The 22,487-nt window shown below is 47.2% G+C and overlaps 1 protein-coding gene across 1 annotated transcript in view; it reads right to left on the reverse strand.

Moving 5' to 3' along the window:
- The window catches only part of CD151 (CD151 molecule (Raph blood group)), a 39,780-nt gene extending 38,214 nt beyond the window's left edge, over window positions 1–1,566 (reverse strand). The window contains exon 1 of the mRNA XM_029583210.1: window positions 1,464–1,566. Coding sequence (XP_029439070.1) covers window positions 1,464–1,553 — 90 coding nt within the window. The 5' untranslated portion in view covers window positions 1,554–1,566. The remainder of the gene's footprint in view (window positions 1–1,463) is intronic.
- Window positions 1,567–22,487: the final 20,921 nt, after the last annotated feature.

Genomic DNA, 22,487 nt, shown 5'->3' on the forward strand with positions numbered 1-22,487 from the left:
GAATAGAAGTGTGCCACAGAAGAAGGGGGGTGCAATACCACAGAGTAGAGGTGTGCCACAGAAGAAGGGGGGTGCAATGCCACAGAGTAGAGGTGTGCCACAGAAGAAGGGGGGTGCAATGCCACAGAATAGAGGTGTGCCACAGAAGAAGGGGGGTGCAATGCCACAGAGTACAGGTGTGCCACAGAAGAAGGAGGGTGCAATGCCACAGAGTAGAGGTGTGCCACAGAAGAAAGGGGGTGCAATGCCACAGAATAGAGGTGTGCCACAGAAGAAGGGGGGTGCAATGCCACAGAATAGAGGTGTGCCACAGAAGAAGGGGGGTGCAATGCCACAGAGTAGAGGTGTGCCACAGACGAAAGGGGGTGCAATGCCACAGAGTAGAGGGGTGCCACAGAAGAAGGGGGGTGCAATGCCACAGAATAGAGGTGTGCCACAGAAGAAGGCAGGTGCAATGCCACAGAATAGAGGTGTGCCACAGAAGAAAGGGGGTGCAATGCCACAGAGTAGAGGTGTGCCACAGAAGGGGGTGCAATGCCACAGAGCAGAGGTGTGCCACAGAAGAAAGGGGGTGCAAAGCTAAAGAGTAGAGGTGTGCCACAGAAGGGGGTGCAATGCCACAGAGCAGAGGTGTGCCACAGAAGAAGGGGGGTGCAATGCCACAGAATAGAGGTGTGCCACAGAAGAAAGGGGGTGCAAAGCTACAGAGTAGAGGTGTGCCACAGAAGAAGGAGGGTGCAATGCCACAGAATAGAGGTGTGCCACAGAAGAAGGGGGGTGCAATGCCACAGAGTAGAGGTGTGCCACAGAAGAAAGGGGGTGCAATGCCACAGAATAGAGGTGTGCCACAGAAGAAGGGGGTGCAATGCCACAGAATAGAGGTGTGCCACAGAAGAAGGGAGGTGCAATGCCACAGAATAGAGGTGTGCCACAGAAGAAAGGGGGTGCAATGCCACAGAGCAGAGGTGTGCCACAGAAGAAAGGGGGTGCAATGCTACAGAGTACAGGTGTGCCACAGAAGAAAGGGGGGTGCAATGCCACAGGACAGAGGTGTGCCACAGAAGAAAGGGGGTGCAAAGCTACAGAGTAGAGGTGTGCCACAGAAGAAAGGGGGTGCAATGCCACAGGACACAGGTGTGCAACAGAAGAAAGGAATTGCCATGCCACAGACAGAGGTGTGCCACAGAAGAAAGGGGGGGTGCAATGCCACAGAGTAGAGGTGTGCCACAGAAGAAAGGAAGTGCCATGCCACAGAGTGGAAGTGTTCCACAAAAGAAAGGGAGGTGCATACCACAGAGTAGAGGGTGTGCTACAGAAGAAAGGGGGGTGCAAAGCCAAAGGGCAGAGGTGTCCCACAAAAGAAAGGGGGTACATGGCACAGAGTAGAGGTATTCCACAGACGAAAAGGGGTGCTGTGCCACGGATGAGAGGTAGACGGGCCACACATGGTGCTTGTGCCTTACCCAGAAGAAGAAGTTGAAGGTGAACAGCAGATACTTCAAGCAGATAGTCCCACATGTTTCCTGCTTTTCTTTGTATTCGTTCATTTTCATCTGTTAATGAGCCCTGGAAAGTAACAGAAGAGGCAGAAGACATCAGTAATGAACACCCAACGAATACACCAGCAAAGAATTAGCAGTGAGAGCTCTACCAGTTGATAGGGCTCAGGTCTTAGTTAACATTAAGTCTGAAACCACAGCCACCGCTATTATCACTTCTTCCAACCTGTTATAAGCCACATAGAGCATGCTATATAATCAGCTAATACAATCCCCTACCTCATGTATCAGCTGGTTCAGCCTTCCAATGGCTTATGGGCATGTTACATCCACCAAGCCATGTAGCACTCATATGACATGACCCAAAGGTGTTTGCTACGATGAGATTCGTTTTCAAAGATCCGCCGAACACATAAGATAAGTAAGAACATAAGAACATGCCATACTGGGTCAGTCCAAGGGTCCTGTTTCCAACAGTGGCCAATCCAGGCCACAAGAACCTGGCAATTACCCAAAAACTAAGTCTATTCCATGTAACCATTGCTAATGGCAGTGGCTATTCTCTAAGTGAACTTAATAGCAGGTAATGGACTTCTCCTCCAAGAACTTATCCAATCCTTTTTTAAACACAGCTATACTAACTGCACTAACCACATCCTCTGGCAACAAATTCCAGAGTTTAATTGTGCATTTAGTGAAAAAGAACTTTCTCCGACTAGTTTTATATGTGCTACATGCTAACTTCATGGAGTGCCCCCTAGTCTTTCTATTATCTGAAAGAGTAAATAACCGATTCACATTTATCTGTTCTAGACTTTCTCATGATTTTAAAGACCTCTATCATATCCCCCCCAGCCGTCTCTTCTCCAAGCTGAATAATCCTAACCTCCTTAGTCTTTCCTCATAGGGGAGCTGTTCCATCCCCTTTATCATTTTGGTCGCGCTTCTCTGTACCTTCTCCATCGCAACTATATGTATTTATTTTATTTTATTTAAAAACTTTTCTATACCGTCGCTAAGTTATGCACCATCGCAACGGTTTACAAATAGGCACAAAGTAAGGTATATAAAGGTAGTTATCATACATTCTAACAGGTGCCAAATAAGAACGGTTACAATATCATTAATAAAGGAAAATAAGTTTCTTACCTGATAATTTTCGTTCCTGTAGTACCACGGATCAGTCCAGACACCTGGGTTATGCCTCCGCACCAGCAGATGGAGACAGAGCAAAACTTTGACGGGCTCTGTCATATACCAGGGTGCCACCCACAGCCTCTCAGTCTTACGTAATGTCAAAGCAGAATGGAACACAACCAAACTACCTAACTAACTATCCTTTGCGTATAAGCCGACTCCAAAAAAACCCCAACTGTAACAAATTACCCAGAAGGAGTGAACAAATGATATAACAATATCCAGGAACAGAACATCCGAGCGGACTCTCCGCTAGTTCAGAATTACCAACATACAGATATGGGCGGGTCCCTGGACTGATCCGTGGTACTACAGGAACGAAAATTATCAGGTAAGAAACTAATTTTCCTTTCCCTGTACGTACCCGGATCAGTCCAGACACCTGGGATGTACCAGAGCTAAGATACATAGGGTGGGACCCAGAGAGGCCCGCTCGGAACACTCCCTCGCCAAATCCACCTGCAGTCAAGGTTGGACATCCAAATGGTAATGCCACGCAAAAGTATGCCACGATGCTTAAGTCGCCGCCCTGCAAATTTCCTGAGAGGACATTTGAAAAGATTCCGCCCAAGAAGCGGCAAGAGACCGTGTAGAAGGAGCCCGAAGGCCCATTGTACAGCCTTCTCACATAGCAAAATGCTGACCCAATGGCCTCCCTGAGCCAGAGAGCTATCGTAGGATTCGAGGCTGCTCTTCCTGTCTTCGGACCACTCCCCAAAAGAAAGATGGTCAGAAGCACATTACCTTGAGATATCGCGGCAGCGCTCTGCGAATATCCAGGTTCCATAAAACCCGTGCTATCGGATCAGACCACTCCCCCTTAGAGAAGACTGGTTCAAAACGGAAAGAAGACACCATCATTGGCCGAAAAGGAGGGAACCGAGGGAACCGTCCTCTACAACACTTCCGAATCCAAGATCCACAGAAACGGCTTCCTACAAGACAACCTGCAACTCGGATACCTGCCTAGCCGAAGAGATCGCAAGTAGAAATACCACTTCCAGCATGAAAACCTTCAGTGTCGCCCTCTGGATAGGACCAAAAGGACCAAAAACAGCCAGTTTAGGTTCCAGGAAGGGCACGGGTGACGCAGTGGAGGACGCAAATGCTTAGCCCCCCGAAAAAAACCGCGTCCCATAGGGGTGTAATCTAAGGGTACCCCCTTGGATCTTACCCCAAAGACAAGCCAGAGCCACCACCTGGACCTGGAGGGAATTGCGAGAGAGACCGTTAGGACGACCTGCCTGAAGGAATCCCAAAAGGTCGAAGACCGACGCCCGCATAGGATCCACTACTCGAGCCGCACCAGTCTCCCAACACTGTCCATACCCGAACATAAGCTAAGGACGTGGTCGGCTTCCGTGACCTCAATAAGGAAGCTACCACAGCATTGGAATAGCCTTTATTCTACAAGTGCTGCCTATCCGAAAACCATGCCGCGAGACAGAAGTGATCCGCCTTCTCCAAATAGACGGGACCTTGATAACGATAAAGCCGCGGACTCCCGAAACCGAATACCTCGATAGGCGAAGCTCTACCCTGCCTATCAGGAGCCAGGGAGGAAAACACGCATAGGAACCCGTTTGTCGGCCAGGGAGGACCAAGCAACAACTCCCTCTGTCCCCTCTCCGCGCCGACTGTAGAACCATGGAGCCTTTGCAATCTGGACAAAAAAAAATGGTCATCCGATCCGTGTGGGGTGTGCTCCATCGCTCGCAGACTAGACCCCTTCCTTGGCCAGGTCCCACTCTCTGGGATCTAATGGTGCCGACTGAGGAGGTCAGCCTGTATGCTGTCTACCCCGGCCATGGGAGATACTGTTCCGTCCAGCTTATCAAATGCCGTGCCTCCGTCGCCTAGTCAACTCCTGGTTCCTCCTGAGCGACTGATGTACACCACTGCGGTCGCGTTGTCCGGCAGGACTCTGACCGACTTCCCCCGGAGCATCAGGAGGAATGCTTGCAGGGCCAGAGATACCACCCTGGCCTCCATGCGGTTGATGGACCACAGCGACTGCGTTCCAGATCACTGTCCCAGTACCGACTATCCCAAACTGCTCTCCTTCCGGAGAGACTGACATCCGCGGAAACACCTGTCCAGTCGGTCATTCCCAGAGGAAACTCCATAAGTCCGATGAATCGAGGCCAGCCACCATTCGATACTGGTTCTCGCCTGGTCCATAAGGGGAAGCAGTAGAGGACACTGCACTGACACAGGATTCCAGCGGAACCACCAAACGCCCAGGGAACCAAAGCCAAGGTGGACACCATAGAGCCCAAGACTTTGAGATAACCTCTCACCGATGGCATATGTAGAGACAATAGGGTCCCCACTGGGCTCTGTAGCTTGACCTCTCGGTCAGCCGTGAGGAATACCTTGCCCGGCCTTGGTCAGAAAAGGGCACCCAGGAATTCCAGGTACTGTGACGGGGACTTTGACAAGGTTGACCACCCATCCGAGAGACTGCAGCAGTTGAAGAGTCCGCCGGACCACCATTTGGCACAGAGGCTCGGAGTTCGAACCCCCCTGCGAAGATGAGCCGTCACCACCACCATTACCTGCTAATGAAGTTAGCAGATTTCCATTGAATGCCGTTATTTTATTATTTGTATGGCCTGTTGCTGTTTAATATAAAGCCTGTTTCTGATATTTGTTCTACTGTGTAAACTGTTATATGTAAAGCCTGTTGCTAATTTATTGTTTCCCTGTAAACCGAGGTGATGTATAGCTATACGTACCTCGGTATAAAAGAATCTATAAATAAATAAAATAAATAAATACCTTGGTGAACGTGCGGGGAGCGGTGGAGAGTCCGAACGGGAAAGCTCGGAACTGATCATGCTTGCCCAGAATACAGAACCTGAGGAATCTCTTGCCAGAAACGGCTGTATGCCGACAAGGAGATATACTCCCGTGAGGACAAACGAGACCAGAAACTTGGCCTGACCGACTGACGCGACAACCAAGCGAATAGACTCCATATTAAAACTCGGTAGCCGAAGACACCCGTTTACTCTTTTTAAGTCTAAAATCGATCTGAATGTCCCCTCCTCTTTTGGGAACAAGGCGCAAAAGGAGCAGCGACCCCTGCGTTCTCGCTCGGCCGGCACTGTGGCTCCCCAAGTCCCAAAGGCGCTGCGGAATGCCCTGCACCACTCCTCTCTATTCTGGGTACTCACAGGGAGAAACGAGGAACTTGTAGCCTTGCTTAACACGATGAGGACCTCTGAGCCGGCGCTATTATGGTCCATACCTCGAAGAACAGGGACAGTCTGGCCCCCCGTGTAGTACTAGGCGAGAAACCGTGAAAGAGAAATGGACCTGGCGTACCTCATGGCAAAGTCTTGGATCCTGCCCCTGATTGGGGGTACGTTGTGTGCCGAATCGTCTGCCGCGAAGGACTGAGTCCCTAAAAGCTGTCTGGATAAACCTGAGCGATAGGATGACCCAGAAGATCTCGCTGGATGACACCTCCTGCTTCTCCCGGGAAACAGAGGTGTAGCGGACAATGAGCTCCGAGATTGAGGCCAGCCCTCCAGAAGCTGATAAACCTTGTTCTCTTCCAGGGAGTGCATCATATCATCCAATTCGGGCAGAGACCCCAGATGAGCCTTAGAAGACTCCTCCGCCGCCCAATTCCGGAGCTAATGACGACGGCATGCGGAAACCGCGGAGACCACGAACCTGGCGGACTTGTGCAGGAGATCATACAATGCATCCGCGCTGCAAGCGATTACCATGAACCTGGCGGACATGTGCACGACCTGTGCAGGAGATCCCACAGCACATTCGCGCTGCAAGCGAGTACCGCCTCCAGCCAAACGGCATTGACCTGGAGTTGCTAAGCCCAGCAAAAGGCCCGCCCAAAATGTAACATTACCACATGTCGTTGCGTGGACACCCAGCACCGACAGCCTGAAGACCTTCATGAGGTGGAGTTTCAGCGTCTGTCATGTAAATCCTTGAGAGCCGTAGCCCTTGGCACTGGAATCATGGACCTGTTTCATGACAGCGGACACCGCTGCGTCCAGCCAAGGGAGGCGCAGGATCCCCAAAAGCATCGCCTGGGAGGATACAGCTTGTCTATATCCTTGCCTACTTTCAGACCCAAAGCGTAATGGCCCAGTCCCCGGAGAAAGATGTGTGGCCGAGAAGAGAAAGGAAAGACCGGACCGGGTCCCTAACTGCCAGACGGGATCCTACCTGTGGAGCTTCTATTCTGAGCACCTGCAGGATGGCTGGAAAGAGCAGGGCCTACTCATTTTCATTTCATTTAGCCATCTTAATTTTTTTTTTTTTTTTTAAAAAGCGTACCACGCGTGGGTCGCACTTCCATCGCTTGTGCTCCCTTGTTGGTACCTCGCTGCGCCGATACCTCCGTATCTACCTCCTCGGCCCCCCTCAGGAGCCTTACCGGAGGGTCCGTCTCGTCCTGAGATATGAAATCCGTGTCAGTCCGCAGCGTAGCAGACCGCAATGGTCTATCCTTTTGGCAGGTCGGAAACCGCCCCGGGACTTATTCCATGTATGATTCCCCTGGGACCTCGGCTGAAGCTCCAGCTTCCCAGGAGCCATTTTTTTTTTTTTTTAACTTTAAAACTTTGTCCGGAAAAGCACAAAATCTAGGGAAAAAAACGATTCTGAGGAGAAGCCCTCCCCTGGGCTACCCTCCTGTAAGGGAGAGACCTCCCCACTGAAACGCTTCCCCCCCCCCCCAGGGGCTTTTGTGGAGAAAAAGACTCGGGGGGGCCGCGATCCCTCTCCCAGCGCTGGCCGCATGGTTTCCCGAAGTGAGGACAAAATGGCCGCCGTTCCCGCGCTCAGCGGGAACGGCTCTACCAGCCCTGCCTCACCGGCGAACGCGGCGCCCGTATACGACCCCCCCCCCCCCCCGACCGAGGTCGGGAGTGCTCCCTTGTCCCCGCGCACATCCCGAACACAGGCCGTTGCACGAGAGATGCGCGTGCGCGCGCCGAGACACCCGCGCGTACGAGGACCCCGAGAGATCCATCCCTATTGCCGCCTTCCACACCCCGCAAAAACCGCAATAAAACTGCCCAACCAGCAGCAACGATAGCGGAGAGCCGGCGACGATAACAGAGAGCAGATGCGCCAAGGGAGAAAAACAACACTTTTTTTTTTTTTTTTTTTTACACAGAGACGCACTTGCCGATCGCTGTCCTCGGTGCTGGAGCTCCTGCTCCAGTTGGGGGTGAGTGAGCCAGGCTCCCCGGTATCACCCCCGATGCTGCTACCCCGAAGGGACCGGGTCCTCGACCCTGAGCAGCGGCCTCAACCAGGGGGGATAGTCCCCTCAGGACCTTCTAACCCCCTGGGAGGCTCTCAATGACAAGGAACCTGACTTGTCTCTTTTTTTTTTTTTTAAACCGATCAATTAACAAAAGATCCTGACTATAACTAAACCATACAACAAGATCCTGACTATAACTAAACCATACAACTACCCCATCAGGAGCCCCCAGAGACTGTGGGTTATGCATCTGCCATCTGCTGGAGACAGAGTAAGACTGAGAGGCTGTGGGTGGCACCCTGGTATAGGACAGAGCCCGTCAAAGTTTTGCTCTGTCTCCATCTGCTGGTGCGGAGGCATAACCCAGGTGTCTGGACTGATCCGGGTACGTACAGGGAATATTAAATTTCATTTGCTATTTAAATACCCAGATGCATTTATTGTGATATTTTTCCCTCTGAAGACTATTTTGAATGTCTTCCTTCATGAAAAATAATTTACAAATGCATAAATATTAATTGTGTGTGGTGAGGATGCGGCCGGGTGGGTGCAAGGCTGTAAGGATCATCTGCGGTGCCTAACTCTCTTGCACCAGCCCTGGCTGCACTGGCTCCACATGGGAAAGCAGGAGTCCATCTTAGCTGTGCTGCTCTGGGTCAGTGGCTCTCCCCTCCCACACTCATACTTTGTGTTAAGACTGTGTGTGGGTGTAAGTCTTTCTGACAAAGACACACACACTGAGAGCAGCAGAATGTGTCCTTGTGTCAGAGCAAGAGAGTGTGTGTGTGTGTGTGTGTGCCTGACACTGACTGGCAGTGGGGTTGTCTCATTATTTGGCAACTAATACAAGAACTGATTGGTTGGCAAATGACTAATGCCAGATCAGGAATCCAGGATTTATATACGAGAGATGTAATCAAAGCTTGTGGGGAGCCCAACTGACTGAAAGGATGGAAGGAGACTGCAGCTCTGTTTGTTTTCTCCTGGTGTAGAATGTGTTCTGTTTCTTAGTTACTTAGAGAAAATGTGAAATCACTGTTGAAATGTTTTTGGCTGAATCCTGCCAGGTTCCAGTTTCCATGATGCACCTCTCAAGGGGCGAGCTTTGGAGAGCTGTTGAAGCACGCGCTGTAGGAAAAGTGCACAAGGCTGTAAGATACCCTGTGGGCTGGTTCTGAAAAAAATCCCCCGAGCTAATATTTTCCTGCAATCCGCCCGAGCAGAGGCTATGTAATCAATTGATTCATGCAGTCAGATTCACAATTGCAACCCACTGGAAATCTGTCCCTCCCATCTCTCATTGGTTTGCTCAGGTACATGAAATACCTTAATTGAAAAACAGACTTCAGAAATCTATTATATACAGTTGTGCTCATAAGTTTACATACCCCTGGCAAAATTTGTAAGATGTGTAGCATTTTCAGAAAACATGAGTGATCAGACAAAATGCACCATGAAGGGAATAAGTCCGTTTTTCAGTTGCAAAAAAATTTCCAACAGTGATTTCAAAGAAGTAGAACACATTCTACACCAGGAATGTATACTCTAGAGTAAAGGTGAGATAGGGGAGATACGATAAGAGACATTCAAATATCTCAAAGGTTTCCATGCACCGGAGGTGAGCCTTTTTCAACGGAAAGGAGTCTCTAGAAGAAGGGGGGTCATGCGATGAGGTTGAAAGATGGTAGACTCAAGAGTAATCTTAGGAAATATTTTTTTACAGAGAGGGTAGAAGATGTAAGCAACAGCCTACACCAGTGCAGGTGGTAGAAACAAAAACAGTATTTGAATTCAAAAAAGCATGGGATAAACCCTGGGGATCTCTAAGGAAGTGATGAGAATTATAATGCTAAATTAATTGGATGGATGGGCAGACTGGATGGGCCGTATGGTCTTTTTCTGCCATCTTGTTTCTATGTTTCTATATGAAATCTCCTGTAGGTGGGTTCAGCTTGTATGACTGGCACCTGGAAACCTTCTTAGCACAGAGGATAGTGGTAAAGAATACGCACGGGTAATACCCAGAGCAACAGTAATAGCAATCATAATGAAATCAAATTTGACATAATCACAGGAGGGAGGACTTTAAATAGAACTATTGGAGGTTAGTATAGAATGAGGAATTTAGAGAAAAATTAAAAGGAGCAGTTGCAAAGGTGAAAATACCATCATGGAAGCCCAGATAAAATATATTCCATGTATTAAAAAAGATTAAAGAAAGACCAAATAACTGCCAGCATCGTTTAATGGTGAGGCGATAGAAGCAGTTAAAGCCAAAAGAGCATTGTGTAAAAAATGGAAAGCAGAGCCTAACGAGAAAAATAGGCAAGAGCTAAGCACTGGTATGTTAGATGTAAAACAAGAGCAAGAAAGTCAAGAGAGAATTTAAGAAGCTTTCCAGATGGGCAAAAACTACTAATAAAACCTTTTTCAAGTATATTTGAAGAAAAAAGCTTTTGAGGGAATCAGCTGGGCTGCTAGACAACAGACAAGTAAAAGGGGTGCTCAGTGAGGACAAGGAAAGAGCAGAAAAACTGAATGAAGTCTTTGCTTCAGCCTTTACTGAGGAGAATGTTGAGAACGTAGCCACATGTGAAACATTCTCTTAATGGTGACGATTCTGAGCAACTAAAACAAACCCCTGAGATAATGGAGGATGTAAAAAATCAAATTGACAAACTAAAGACTAACAAATCACCAGGACCATTTGGCATCCACCCTTGAGTCCATAAAACTCAACTATTAAATTGCAAGTAATCTGGTGCTAGTAATCTGTACCTTATCATTTAAAACAGCTGCAATACCTGACAACTGAAGGGTGGCTAATGTAATGCCAGTTTTTAAAAAGAGTTCTGAGGTATAGACTAGTGACATCAGTGTCAGGTGAAATGGCAGAAGCTATTCTTAAAATCAAAATCACTGGCCATATAGATAGACCTGGCTTAATAGGGAGGCCTCGCCTTACCAGTCTTTTAGATCAGGGCTCTCAACCCAGTTCTCAGGATACACCTAACCAGTCAGGTTTTCAGGATATCCACAATGAATATCCATGAGATAGATTTGCATACACTGCCTCCATTGGACTGGGACCTGTGCGGTTTAACATATTCAAAAATGATCTGGAAAATGGACCAAGTGAGGTGATCAAATTTGCAAATGACTTGAAACTATTCAAAGTTGTTAAAATGGCAGCAGACTGTGAGGAACTGCAGAAGGACCTCGTGAGACTAGGAGACTGGGCAAATGAATGGCAGCTGCAATTTCATGGGGAAATCTGCAAGGTGAGGCACTCAGGTGCACAACGCTGGCTTCTGTATTGGGAGTCAGCACCTAGGACAGGACACTGAAGGCCACTGCAGTATGAGAGGGTCACACAGATTCATTAAATCTGGAGTATCCACATTAGTGCCTTCACTGAGAACAGTACCTCCATCCTCAAAGTCAAAAACTGTAAGATGTGCAATCCTACTCTGCCCCAGCTGAAGCTGAGCATTTGGCTTCTCACAGCAATGTAAACAGAAGGACATTGTTACAATGGGCATTTATAGAAAGAGCCTCTTGTTCTCTAGGCTCACGTCCTGGCCAAGTTATTTTATATTCTTAATTACTGGAAAAGGGCAGCACCCGGTCCTATACTACGAGTCCATGGGAAAGATCTCTCTGCACTTTAATTCAGAAGGGGCTCCACCACCCCTGATAGGGCTGTCAATATAACTCCCCTGCAGCGGGAAATTGCAATCTAGTCCTGCTTTAGTAGATCCCATTATTTAGACCAGGAATGGCCAGTCCTCAAGTGCTATAAACAGGCCAGGTTTTCAGGATACCCACAATGAATATGCATGAGATAGATTTGCAAACACTGAAGGCAGTGCATGCAAATCTTTCTCATGCATATTCATTGAAGATATCCTGAAAACCTGGCCTATTTGTGGCACTCGAGGACTGGCGTTCACCATCCCTGATTTTGGCAATTGTCCTGCATGGGTGCAATGCTGCGAGCTGAGAGTTTAAAACCAGGACTGGTACCTCTTAACCTGGCATTGGGCATTGCGCTGCTCTCTGTATCATGATTTAAGAACATAAGAAAAGTCATGCTGGGTCAGACTAAGGTCCATCTAGCCAGCATCCTGTCTCTGACAGTGGCCAGTCTGGATCCCAAAAAAAGTCAATCTATTTCTTGTTAATCTCTCCCAAGTACTGCAATGGCTTTCCTTAGTCTACCTGGCCAAGGAAGGTTTTATGGATGTTTCCCCCAGGAACCTGTCCAAACCTCTTTTAAACCTTGAATGCTACTCACTTTCACCACATCCTGCAGCAACAGATTCCACAGCTTGACAGGGCGCTGAGTGAAAAACGAGGGAAAAAAGGCTTCCTTGCCATTGTACTTGTGTTCCTCCTGGAGGAGAATTGTGTTTGGAGGTGGCAACCAGTGAGGGTCTGAAATACGGCCAACTGCTCTTTTATTTGATCCACTTTCCTTAACCTTAGACGACTTAGTTTTTGGGTACTTGTCAGGTTCTTATGGCCTGGATTGGCCACTGTTGGAAACAGGATGCTGGGCTTGATGGACCCTTGGTCTGACCCAATATGGCATTTTCTTATGTTCTTAACCTTCATTCCAGAAAGGTTCTTACTGGTGCAGGGCACATCTGCAAGTTATCATGCGCATTCTCCTAAAGGCCTGCAGAACTGAGAGTCTAACAGCTATGGCAGAGGCTCTCAATGTCATCTCAAAACACCATAGTCAAGGGGACCAGATGTTTTCTTTCACTAAGCAAACAAATTCATTTCTCTTATCTGAAGGGAGAAAATCATCAAAATTCGAATACCTTCTGTAGCTTAGAATGCACATATTAATTCAAATAGAACTTGTGAAAAGCTAAGTGAGCTAAACATAGTATAGCACTCTGAAAAGCCTTCTTACTGAAAAGGTACAATGTTCTAGGCTCGTGACCTGGGGCGCTAAGGAGTTTTCCTTGGAGCTCTTGTTCTTTTCCACTGTAGATTCAACCAATGCAGATTGCTGTGGTAGCCAAGTCTGTTGAATCTCAGAGCCTCTGTATGTCTGCCTTCATAGATACAAACAGCACAGTAAGCGATTTCTCCCACATACATACCCTCAGGACCTAGTGGATGGGCACTACCACAAGTTCCTGTGGGACATTCAAGTACTGAAGGATATCAATCATAGCTTCCCTGGGATCATTTTCAGATTTCAACAGGATAACCTTGGCCATTTCCTTGACAAAACTGGAGTAGGAAAAATCCTCGAGGGGACCCAGTCCTGGCCTATGATGGAAAGAGATCCGACGAGAGGCCTAGATAATCCTCTTGTTTAGAGTTAGCCTGCTCAGACTCAAGATCCAGGACTCCTCCAAATTGTACTCTAAGATTATCAGGGTTTCAGACGTCAAAGATGGACTATCATAGCAGTTTCACCTTCATGAGGTTGCTCCTGAAGATACTGCAGGCTTGAAGCCAAGCACCAACAGACAGTTGGTGCTTGGCTTCAACTGTCTTAGAGACTGACCAATTACCACTTGGTGCAGATATGCTCGGCAAAGATTCCAATATGTTTGGTGGTCGAGCGTGGACCTCAAGGATCAGTGATACCAGCATCTCAGTCAGAAATAAGGAACTTGGCACCAATAGCTCCCTCATAGTCAGGGGACTGTGAGGGAAACTCCTCAGACTTCCTTAAGGGACCGGGCATAGTTGTCTCGCCAAGTCTTTCTTAAGATCTAGACCTACAAGGAATCCTGGGTAAAGGGAGGAGTCCCTCACCAAAGTATAAGAACTTGGGCCTAGAAGGGTCAAGCAGGCCCTGGGGAGCAGGCAGGAAGCCACTATATGCGCAAATCTGTTATGTGTGATGTCTCTTTGTTACCTGAACTTTAAGGTAAGCTGCATCATTTGGTTGTTTTGCTTTGCATTTTGTTTTCCACTGTAAATAAATTATACAAAAGGAAACAGCCAGACTCTGCCTCCTTACTTCTTCTGCCTGTTTCAAAGCAAGTATCGCCCAAGTTACCACTGGGATCTGAAGGATTTTCATGTCTAGTTTCTTCTCCAAGGTAATTGATGCTAAAACAAGAGATGCAATAGGGGTGGAGATGTCTTCCTGCGAGGCCAGAGGGGAAGAGCCAATAGTCGAGGTAGCATGGATTTCTGAAAACTGTTGTGACTCCAATGCCAATGGTTATCTCACCTCCAACCACTGCTGCTTTGGAGTAGGTAGACAAGCCGCCTGTACCTCCATGCTCTCGACCTCAAGTATTGAAAGAGAACGGCGCCAATGCTCCGATGTCTCCATGTGACGCTTGGCCTTGTGAACTCTTGAGACTAATCTCAACTCAGAAGAATCTTTTTCCTCTGATGAGTGGGGTGAAAAGAATAGTTTCCTGATTTTTAAAGGCCTCCTCTCCAAGGAGTGTGGTTCCTCCCTGGTGCCGATAGACCGCCAGCTCTCTGGAGTTTTGGCGCCAATATTTTTGGTACCAACTGAAGCCAAGTGAAAAAAAGCTAACTAGTGTGGCTAAAAGAAAAACGGAGGAGGTCCGCAAACTACACACAATAGCAAGGAAAACAAAGAGTTTTCTAGCAAAAACTGGCAGAAAAACAAACTACAAAATACAGTAAAGAGAAAGACAACATGTCCACTCATGCAAGCAGAAAAAAATAGACTTTGATGTTTGCTTGGTGGCAGCAGTGGCTGCATGAATTTCCACACATGCCCATAACAGCCTTCAGTCCTCATTCCACACATTCATTGTTAGTTATTGGTACATGGTTTCGATTACTATTGTCCAACTGATTTGTGGTAATTCCTACAGATCAATCTCTGTGTCAGACAGGAAGAAAAAGAGTGCGTTAGCTCAATTTCAAGTGATTATGGAGCTGACTCATTAAGACTTTTCCCATTCTTTGTCTATAGCAAAAGACCTTAATGAATCGAGCTCTATTAATTATGCTCTATTTATACTCCTGGGGTAATTTTTCAAAGCTTTTAAAAGCCTAAACGGACTTTTTGAAAATTGCCCTAGAATTTGTACAAGTCAGAGCACAGGAGGAAGTGATGTCATTCTAACTTGTACATGCGCTGCTGGGTGTAGAGATGGGGCAGGGAAACCATTTGCAGGCGTGCTTTCAAGTGCCAAAAGCAAGTGCATAAATGTCGGCAAACATATTTTTCTAGCTGTTCCAAAGCGTATACCATGCAGAGATGCACGCACATCCACTAATGGGATGCAGCCTCCAAAATTTCATTTCTTTTTTTTTTTTTCATTTGTGCTTTTTTTTTTTTTCTGGGTATCATTTTGTTTAATGTTTATTTTCTTTTTCGTTCCTTTGCCAAAACAAAATAAACATTATTCCTCCCCCCCCCAAAAAAAGGAGCCGGGGCCTTCCCAGGCTCTCCAATCCCCCCTGCCTGCCTCAAAAACAGTGCTGGAGCCAGGAACCACCTAGACCCTCAATTACCCCCTCTAGGAGGATCTTCTGTAGTAAAAGGGGAAGAGGGGATACCCACTTGCCTTCTGCCCCCGGGTCATCCCTCTCAAATGGTGCCAGGCAGCCTCGAGACCAGTGCCATAGAGAATTCAAGGTGGCACCAGTCTCCAGGCCAGCCGGCATCGTTTGCTCTATGGCCATACACTGAGGCCAGCGCCGTTTGGAAGGGGAGGACCCAGGGGCCTCTTTCACAGCACGGAACCCCCATGGATGGGGTAAGTGGGGGCTCCCAGTATCTTTTTGGGAAAAGGGTCAAAGGAAGGGGGGGGGGGGGAGGGGACTGGCCGGCTGGCAACTTATCAACCCAGGGTTGCCTAAAACAACTGTAGGGATTTTTTTTTCTGTTTTTGTTTGGCAGCTTTCCTTTTCAAATACGAAACAAAATTAAAACCAACAAAATGTCATTGTTTTCTTTCATTTCAATTTCAAAACGCAATCAAACGAAATAGTGGATACTAGGGATGTGCGTTCATTCAATATGTCATGCGTCACTGACATTTCCTATTTTGTTTCAAATGAACGCACAACCCACTCATTTTTTCAAAGCGAACTTATGCGAGTAAATCTGCTTTGAAAATTCAGGATGAAGCCCATGCGTAATGTCTATGCACGGACTTCAGCCCAATGGGGGCTGTTATAAATAAAACGACCCTCATTAAGTACGGCTGCAAGGAAGCATTATCAGACACCTGCAGGAGAAGGGGGAACGCTTGACCGGGACACAGACCTTTTCACAGCGTAAACAGATCTTCTGGCTTCTTCTCCCTCGCCAAAAGCAGGCTACTGCAGATCTGAGAAAAAAAAAAACAGAACAATCAAACATCTGTTCACATCTGCACTGATAAAATGCATCCACCTCTAGGACTGGATGGCTCAGGAGGTGGATACAGAGTCACAGAGCCTGTAACCACTGGGACTGAATGAGTCAGGAGGCAGGCACAAGGATGCATCAATGCATCGGCTGTTGCCTGCAGGGCTGGATGGATCAGGGACACAGAGCCTGTCACCTGTAGGACAGGATGGGCACAAGGTCACAGAGCCTGTCATGACGAGGACTGGATGGATCAGAGGTGACGGGCTCGGTGTCCCCAAGGCTGGATGATTCAGGAGACAGGCACAGGGACACAACTTGTCTTTCTAAGAGTCCCAAAATAAATTAGAAAAGGATAAAGAATGAAACGTGAGACCAGTGAGACTATGGGCCACATTTGTACTGCTTTTATTCCATGCAGCAGGTGCCACAGTCTCCCAAAACGTCTTCCTTCCCAGGGGCCACAGGTGCTGCCTGTGAAGCACCCCCAGCCTCCGTCCCAGGGAGGCGTCAGACCCAGAATGAACACAAGCCTTTGTCTGTAAACCTGCACATCCAGCTCCCCTGCACCTTTAAATTAAAACAAGGCAGTACTACAAAGCCCAGAATGCTACAGGAAAGAACTAATTCACCCCAGAGCCCCTGCTATTGACCTGGGGCCAATATAGTAAGCTAAGCTTGGGAATCAGGTACGGAAAATACTGTCCTACGAGTGAAGGAATGTCACAGAGAGCTCACATGGGTTGCTGCCTTCATCATCATGATCTGAAATTAGGTATCAAACTCACTTTACTCCCAGGGGAGTTCGGCACAGATTTCGCACAGAATTCCCCTCTTGTACAATATTTGCTTTCCAGCGCACACAATTTACCTCAGGGACCCAGATGCGGCGATATTAGCACAGCTGGGAAGAGGAGGGTCGGGCCGTACAAGAGTGTACCGAGGCCTGGGGGCCCGGAGGGGAGGAAGAAAGCAGTCGTCAACTGAAGGAAGAGGGCTGGGCAGGTCCCAGGGAGGAGGGAGGGGAGGAAGCAGCAGCTTTGGGCCGGCAGAAGAGGCTCGGGGCAGTGTTGGCCTGCACGGAGACAGAAGAGAAACCTCGGCTGCGCATGCCACAAGGCAGCCGTGGCCCTGTTCTTTCTCTGCATGGGCTGGAGCGGAGGAGGTGTGAAGGAGCATGAGAGAGAGCTGGGGGGGGGGAGGGGTAATGGCGGTGGAAGAAAGAGGGCTGGTAGAAGAACCTTCCTCTGGAAAAGAGCCCCTAAATCTTGAGAAAATAATTCTTGGATGGTTAGGCTATTACTGGCTGTGTACATTCTGTGCTAGTTTTAAGGTTCGTATTTGACTGCATGGGTTTTGGGAAAACAGACTTTGGATTATGTCTGTGAGGTAGTAAAGGGTTAGAATTTGTTTGAAAAGGGTACTTGACTGATCTGAGAAGGTGAGGGCCTGGTGTATTGGAAACTAGTCAGTGGTTTCATTGTCACCCTCCCACCCACCACAGTCGCATTTTTTGATTTACAGATTATTACCCCCACTAAGAGGAAACTCTTCAAATCAGGAGTCAATTAGTGATTTAGAATAACATTCGGTTAATCCTGATTTTAGTCATTTTAGTCTGTTGCTGGTCATTCAGAAACTGACATTAGTCAATCAAATTTAAAATCCATAGATTTAAAAGACACTTAGGGCTGGATTTTCAAAATGTTACGCTTGTAAATCCAGAGGATTTACAAGCGTAACCGGCTTTACGCGCCTATTTTAAAAAGGCCCGGCGACGCGCATAAAACCCTGGGACGCGTGTAAGTCCCGGGGCTTTACTAAAGGGGCGGGGTGGTCTTGGGGTGGGGTCAGGCTCCTGGCACAGCGGCCATATTTGCCGCTGTGCCGGGGATCATACAATTTGTACCTGCCTCAAAAGGTAAAATAAAGGTCGGGGGTGGGGGGTGGGTGGGAAGGTTAGGTTAGAGGGAAGGGAAGTTCCCTTTCAAGCCGCTCTGATTTCGGGGCGGCCTAGGAGGGAACGGGTAAGACAGTGTGGCTCGGTGCACACAAGGTGCACAATTGTGCGCCCCCTTACACACGCCGACCCCTGATTTTATAAAATCGGGCATAAATGTTTGTGCGCTGGGTAGCGTGCGCACATGTATGCCCGCACGCTCCTTTTAAAATCTGCCCCTTAATGAATACTTTTTAAAATACACGTCAAATATAACAACTCTTAGATTAAGACATACCCACTCCTATATCAGCTTTTAAGACTTTAACAACTCAATAAATTAAGAAGCAGACAGAAGCCCAACAGTAAGATGGAGACTATCCAGTCTTTAGCACCAAGTACCACATGTATGATGATCTAGCTGTTGGCAAGAGGTTGTATGTGTGCATCCGATGTGAAGAGTCCTGGCTCTCAGAGAACGAGTCCGATCTCTGGAGGCCTGAGTGGCAGACCTGGAGGACTGAGGCAGACAAACAGGTTTATAGAGGAGACCTTCAGGGGCATAGCAGGCCAATCCCAACTACAGTCAAGCAGCCCTTTGAAAGAGTACGATCACCTGGCAGGAGACCATCACTTTGGTGTGGTAAGAAGTGAGTCTGTAGCTAGGACCCGTCCTCCAGGTGATGCTTTACTCTCTCGTACCAAGGATAGGTCTCCAGGAGTCCGTGCCAAAGAGGGAACAGTGTAGCTAGTGATTCTATCATTTGGAAAATAGATACCTGGATGGCTGGTGGGCCTGAGGATTGCATGGCAACGTGCTTGCCTGTTGCAAATGTGCAGACCTCCTGCACCACTTAGCTAAGATTTTAGAGTGCTGGGGAGAAGCTGGATGTTGTGGTACATGTGGGTACCACTGACATAGAAAGGTGCAGGAGGGAGGTGCTGGAGGTTAAATTCAGGCTCTTACGTAGGAAATTGAAATCCAGAACTTCTAGGATTCCATTCTCTGAAATGCTCTCCATTCCATGCACAAGACCCCAGAGGCAGGCTGAGCTCCAGAGTCTCAGTGCATAGATGAGACAATAGTGCCTACAGCTTGAGTATTGTGTGCAGTTCTGATTGCCCCATCTCAGAAAAGACGTAGCGGACAAAGAAAAGGGTGACAAACATGATAAAGGGGATGGAAAAGCTCCCTTATGGAGAAATTAGGGGGGGAACGTATCCATGAGTTAGGTGGAAAGTGTAAATAGGGAATGGTTATTTATTCTTTCAAACAACACCAGAACCAGCGAGTGGCAGATATCCCGACCCCCCCAAAAACCTTTTACAGGTACCTGGTAGTCCAGTGGGGGTCCTGGGAGTGATCTCCTGCTCCCGGGCCATCAGCTGCCACTAATAAAAATGGCGCCGATGGCCTTTGCCCTTACCATGTGACAGGGTATCCATGCCATTGGCCACCAGGTACCTGTAAAAAGTTTTTTTTTGGGGGGGGGGGGGGGGGGTCGGGAGGTGGGGGAAGCAAAGGGATTAGTTTCAAAGGGTCGGGGTGGGTTTAGGAGTTATTTTTGTGTGCCGTTTTTCCCGCCTGCCCCCAAAACGATAAGAGAACCCCCACGAACAATTTCGTGGGGTTTTCCTATCGTTTTGGGAGAGCCCCCGATTTCTGACGATTTTGAAAATGTCATACGATATTTTCAATCGTCCGAAGCCCGATTCACATCCCTAAAAAATATGAAATAATATAAAAAAGGATGTTTGACTCCGAGTGAGCACAATAGTTAAATTAAAATAAAGTTGAACCAGAGGTCGATACGGCTTGCTGAGGTCATGAAGGTCCTACAAACTACCTGTTAAAAATCAAAAAAAGTACACTACTGGGGTTGTTGTGGCATATTTGTAGTATTCAGGGGGAATTCTGCATGTTTAAGTAATTTAAAATGCAATACAAAAAAAGCTATTACATTGAGTTATATTGACAAAAAGTCTGCAGAAATTTGAAGAATTTTACAATGTTGTGTGTGGAATTTTAACTTTTATTTGCACACAGTTCCCCTTTTTATCATCAATCCAAGTTTCCCAGGCAGTTCAGAGAGTTTTATTTCTACATTACAAGAGGGGAGAAAACACTGGGAAAAATGCCATTGCATACCGAAGATCATCATAGGGGCGTGAGAAGGGTTCACCGACTGTTCTGGACCTCTGTGGGTGTCGGGCCTCACCCCGCCCTCCGCACTCAGCTGGCACTTCGCAGGTGGCCGCTGCAAGTCAAGTCTTGGAGGCTTTTCAAAAGTGAGCACAACAAATGCCTGGGCAAGCTGCCCGCTCACCATTTGATCATCAAGAAATACAAAACAGGCACAGGCAGCCAAGGTGCCTTTCCACGCTGGATTTGTGTTCCCTTTTGAAAACAGGACCTCAACAGTTCTGGAAACCTCTCCTCATCAGGAAAAAAACAGAATTTATACACCTTGAACGAAAAAACACTGAAATGTTTCAGAATCCCATCAAACATAAAAATGATAAGATAGTGAAGCTAACTGAGAAAGCTGGAAACCTAGGAGTAATAACTGACACGGAACTCCGCCTTAAGCAACACATATCACTGAAAGTTAGAGAAGGATACGCCAAACTAATGGTCCTTAGGAGACTAAAACCCTTATTAACTCAAGCACACTTTCGAACAGTTCTGCAAGCACTTATATTCGCGAGCACAGACTATTGTAACACACTCTTCCTTGGATTACCACAATCAACACTAAGACCACTACAAATCCTACAGAACTCGGCTGCCAGAATTCTAACTGGAAAAAGCAGAAGAGATCACATCACTCAAACACTCGCTGAATTACACTGGCTGCCAATAGAACAAAGAGTGCAATATAAAACACTATGCACAATTCACAAACTAATCTATGAGGAAAATACTGACTGGTTAAGCACTGTATTACGGCTACATGTTCCACAAAGAAATCTCAGATCGGCCAATAAAGCTCTACTAACCATACCCTCGATAAAAACAGCAAAACTAACCCAAGTTAGAGAGAGAGCACGATCTTTAGCGGGTCCAATATTATGGAACACATTACCACTCGAAATAAGATTAATGAGAGATTTAAAACTCTTCAAAAAAAGTTTAAATACATGGCTTTCCAAAAAAGCTTTTCACTGTGAGGTCGGTAAGAAACACAAACGAACAAGCCAAAGAACACCTACACACAGCTGAAAGTCACCTAATAGCGTAATGGCTTACTTTATTATTTTTTTTCATAATTAAGTATTCATTTAAGAGAAGTACAGTATAAAATGTATACGATTATCCTATTAATCATATACATGGAAATACCAATACACTTTCCATATAGATTATATTATTGGAACATGTAACCGAAAAATTTAAAGGCACCTTCTAGATAATTTATAAACCAAACTTATTTTACGTGCCTCTCTGTAAACCGCTGTGATGGTGCATTACTGAACGATGGTATAGAAAAGTTTTTAAATAAATAAATAAACCCCAGTGAAGGGCCACCATCCTCATAATTACAAATCCGTGACTGCTGCTGGAAGACATGGCTTCTGAGTTTAGCAATCCCAGGAAATCTCTCATCAGTTCATCACATCTTCCCAGCTTGCTGCAAAAGTTTTTGAACAACAAAAAAATCAAATGTGAATAAATAAAATTCTGCATTTGATGCCATGATGAATCTGCATTTATCAAGAGAACTGCAAGGCTGTAAGGAAAGCGAAGAACTCTAACTGCTGGTTTAGAGCGCAAGGCGCTCAAAATGCCCAATCCCTGGCGGAAAATAAATGATGTCTCGCGGATGCAGGCAGCCACCAACCTGGTAATTCCAGTTCTTTCCTCTCTTATCTTGGGGGCCGATGCAATACAGTGCGCTCAGGCGTGGCGATATTAAGTCGGAGGAACAAAAGATTTAAAAAAAAAAAAAAAAAGTTTAAAATAGTGCCGGCAGTCAGTTTTGGGAAACGGACGCTCAGTTAGCCAGTGTCCATTTTCCGAACCCGGGGACAGCTGACCTCTCCCAGTGCACAATCGACCCTAGCGCCTCCTTGATAGCGCAACCCCTAATTAAAATATTGCATGGCGCTCCCAGGAGAGGTGCCTGGGGGCGTGTTAGGAAAGCGGGCGCCGAATACGCTGCACCCACTTTCAGCGTGTTTTGTTTTTTTTTGCATCGGCCCCTTTGATATGAAGATCAGTAACCAGGGTGTGCCCCCTCCCCCTTCCAGCACTTCAGCCCAGAGCAACCCAAGGTAGAA

Source organism: Rhinatrema bivittatum, chromosome 17 (assembly GCF_901001135.1).
Source record: "Rhinatrema bivittatum chromosome 17, aRhiBiv1.1, whole genome shotgun sequence".
Lineage (NCBI taxonomy): Eukaryota > Metazoa > Chordata > Amphibia > Gymnophiona > Rhinatrematidae > Rhinatrema > Rhinatrema bivittatum.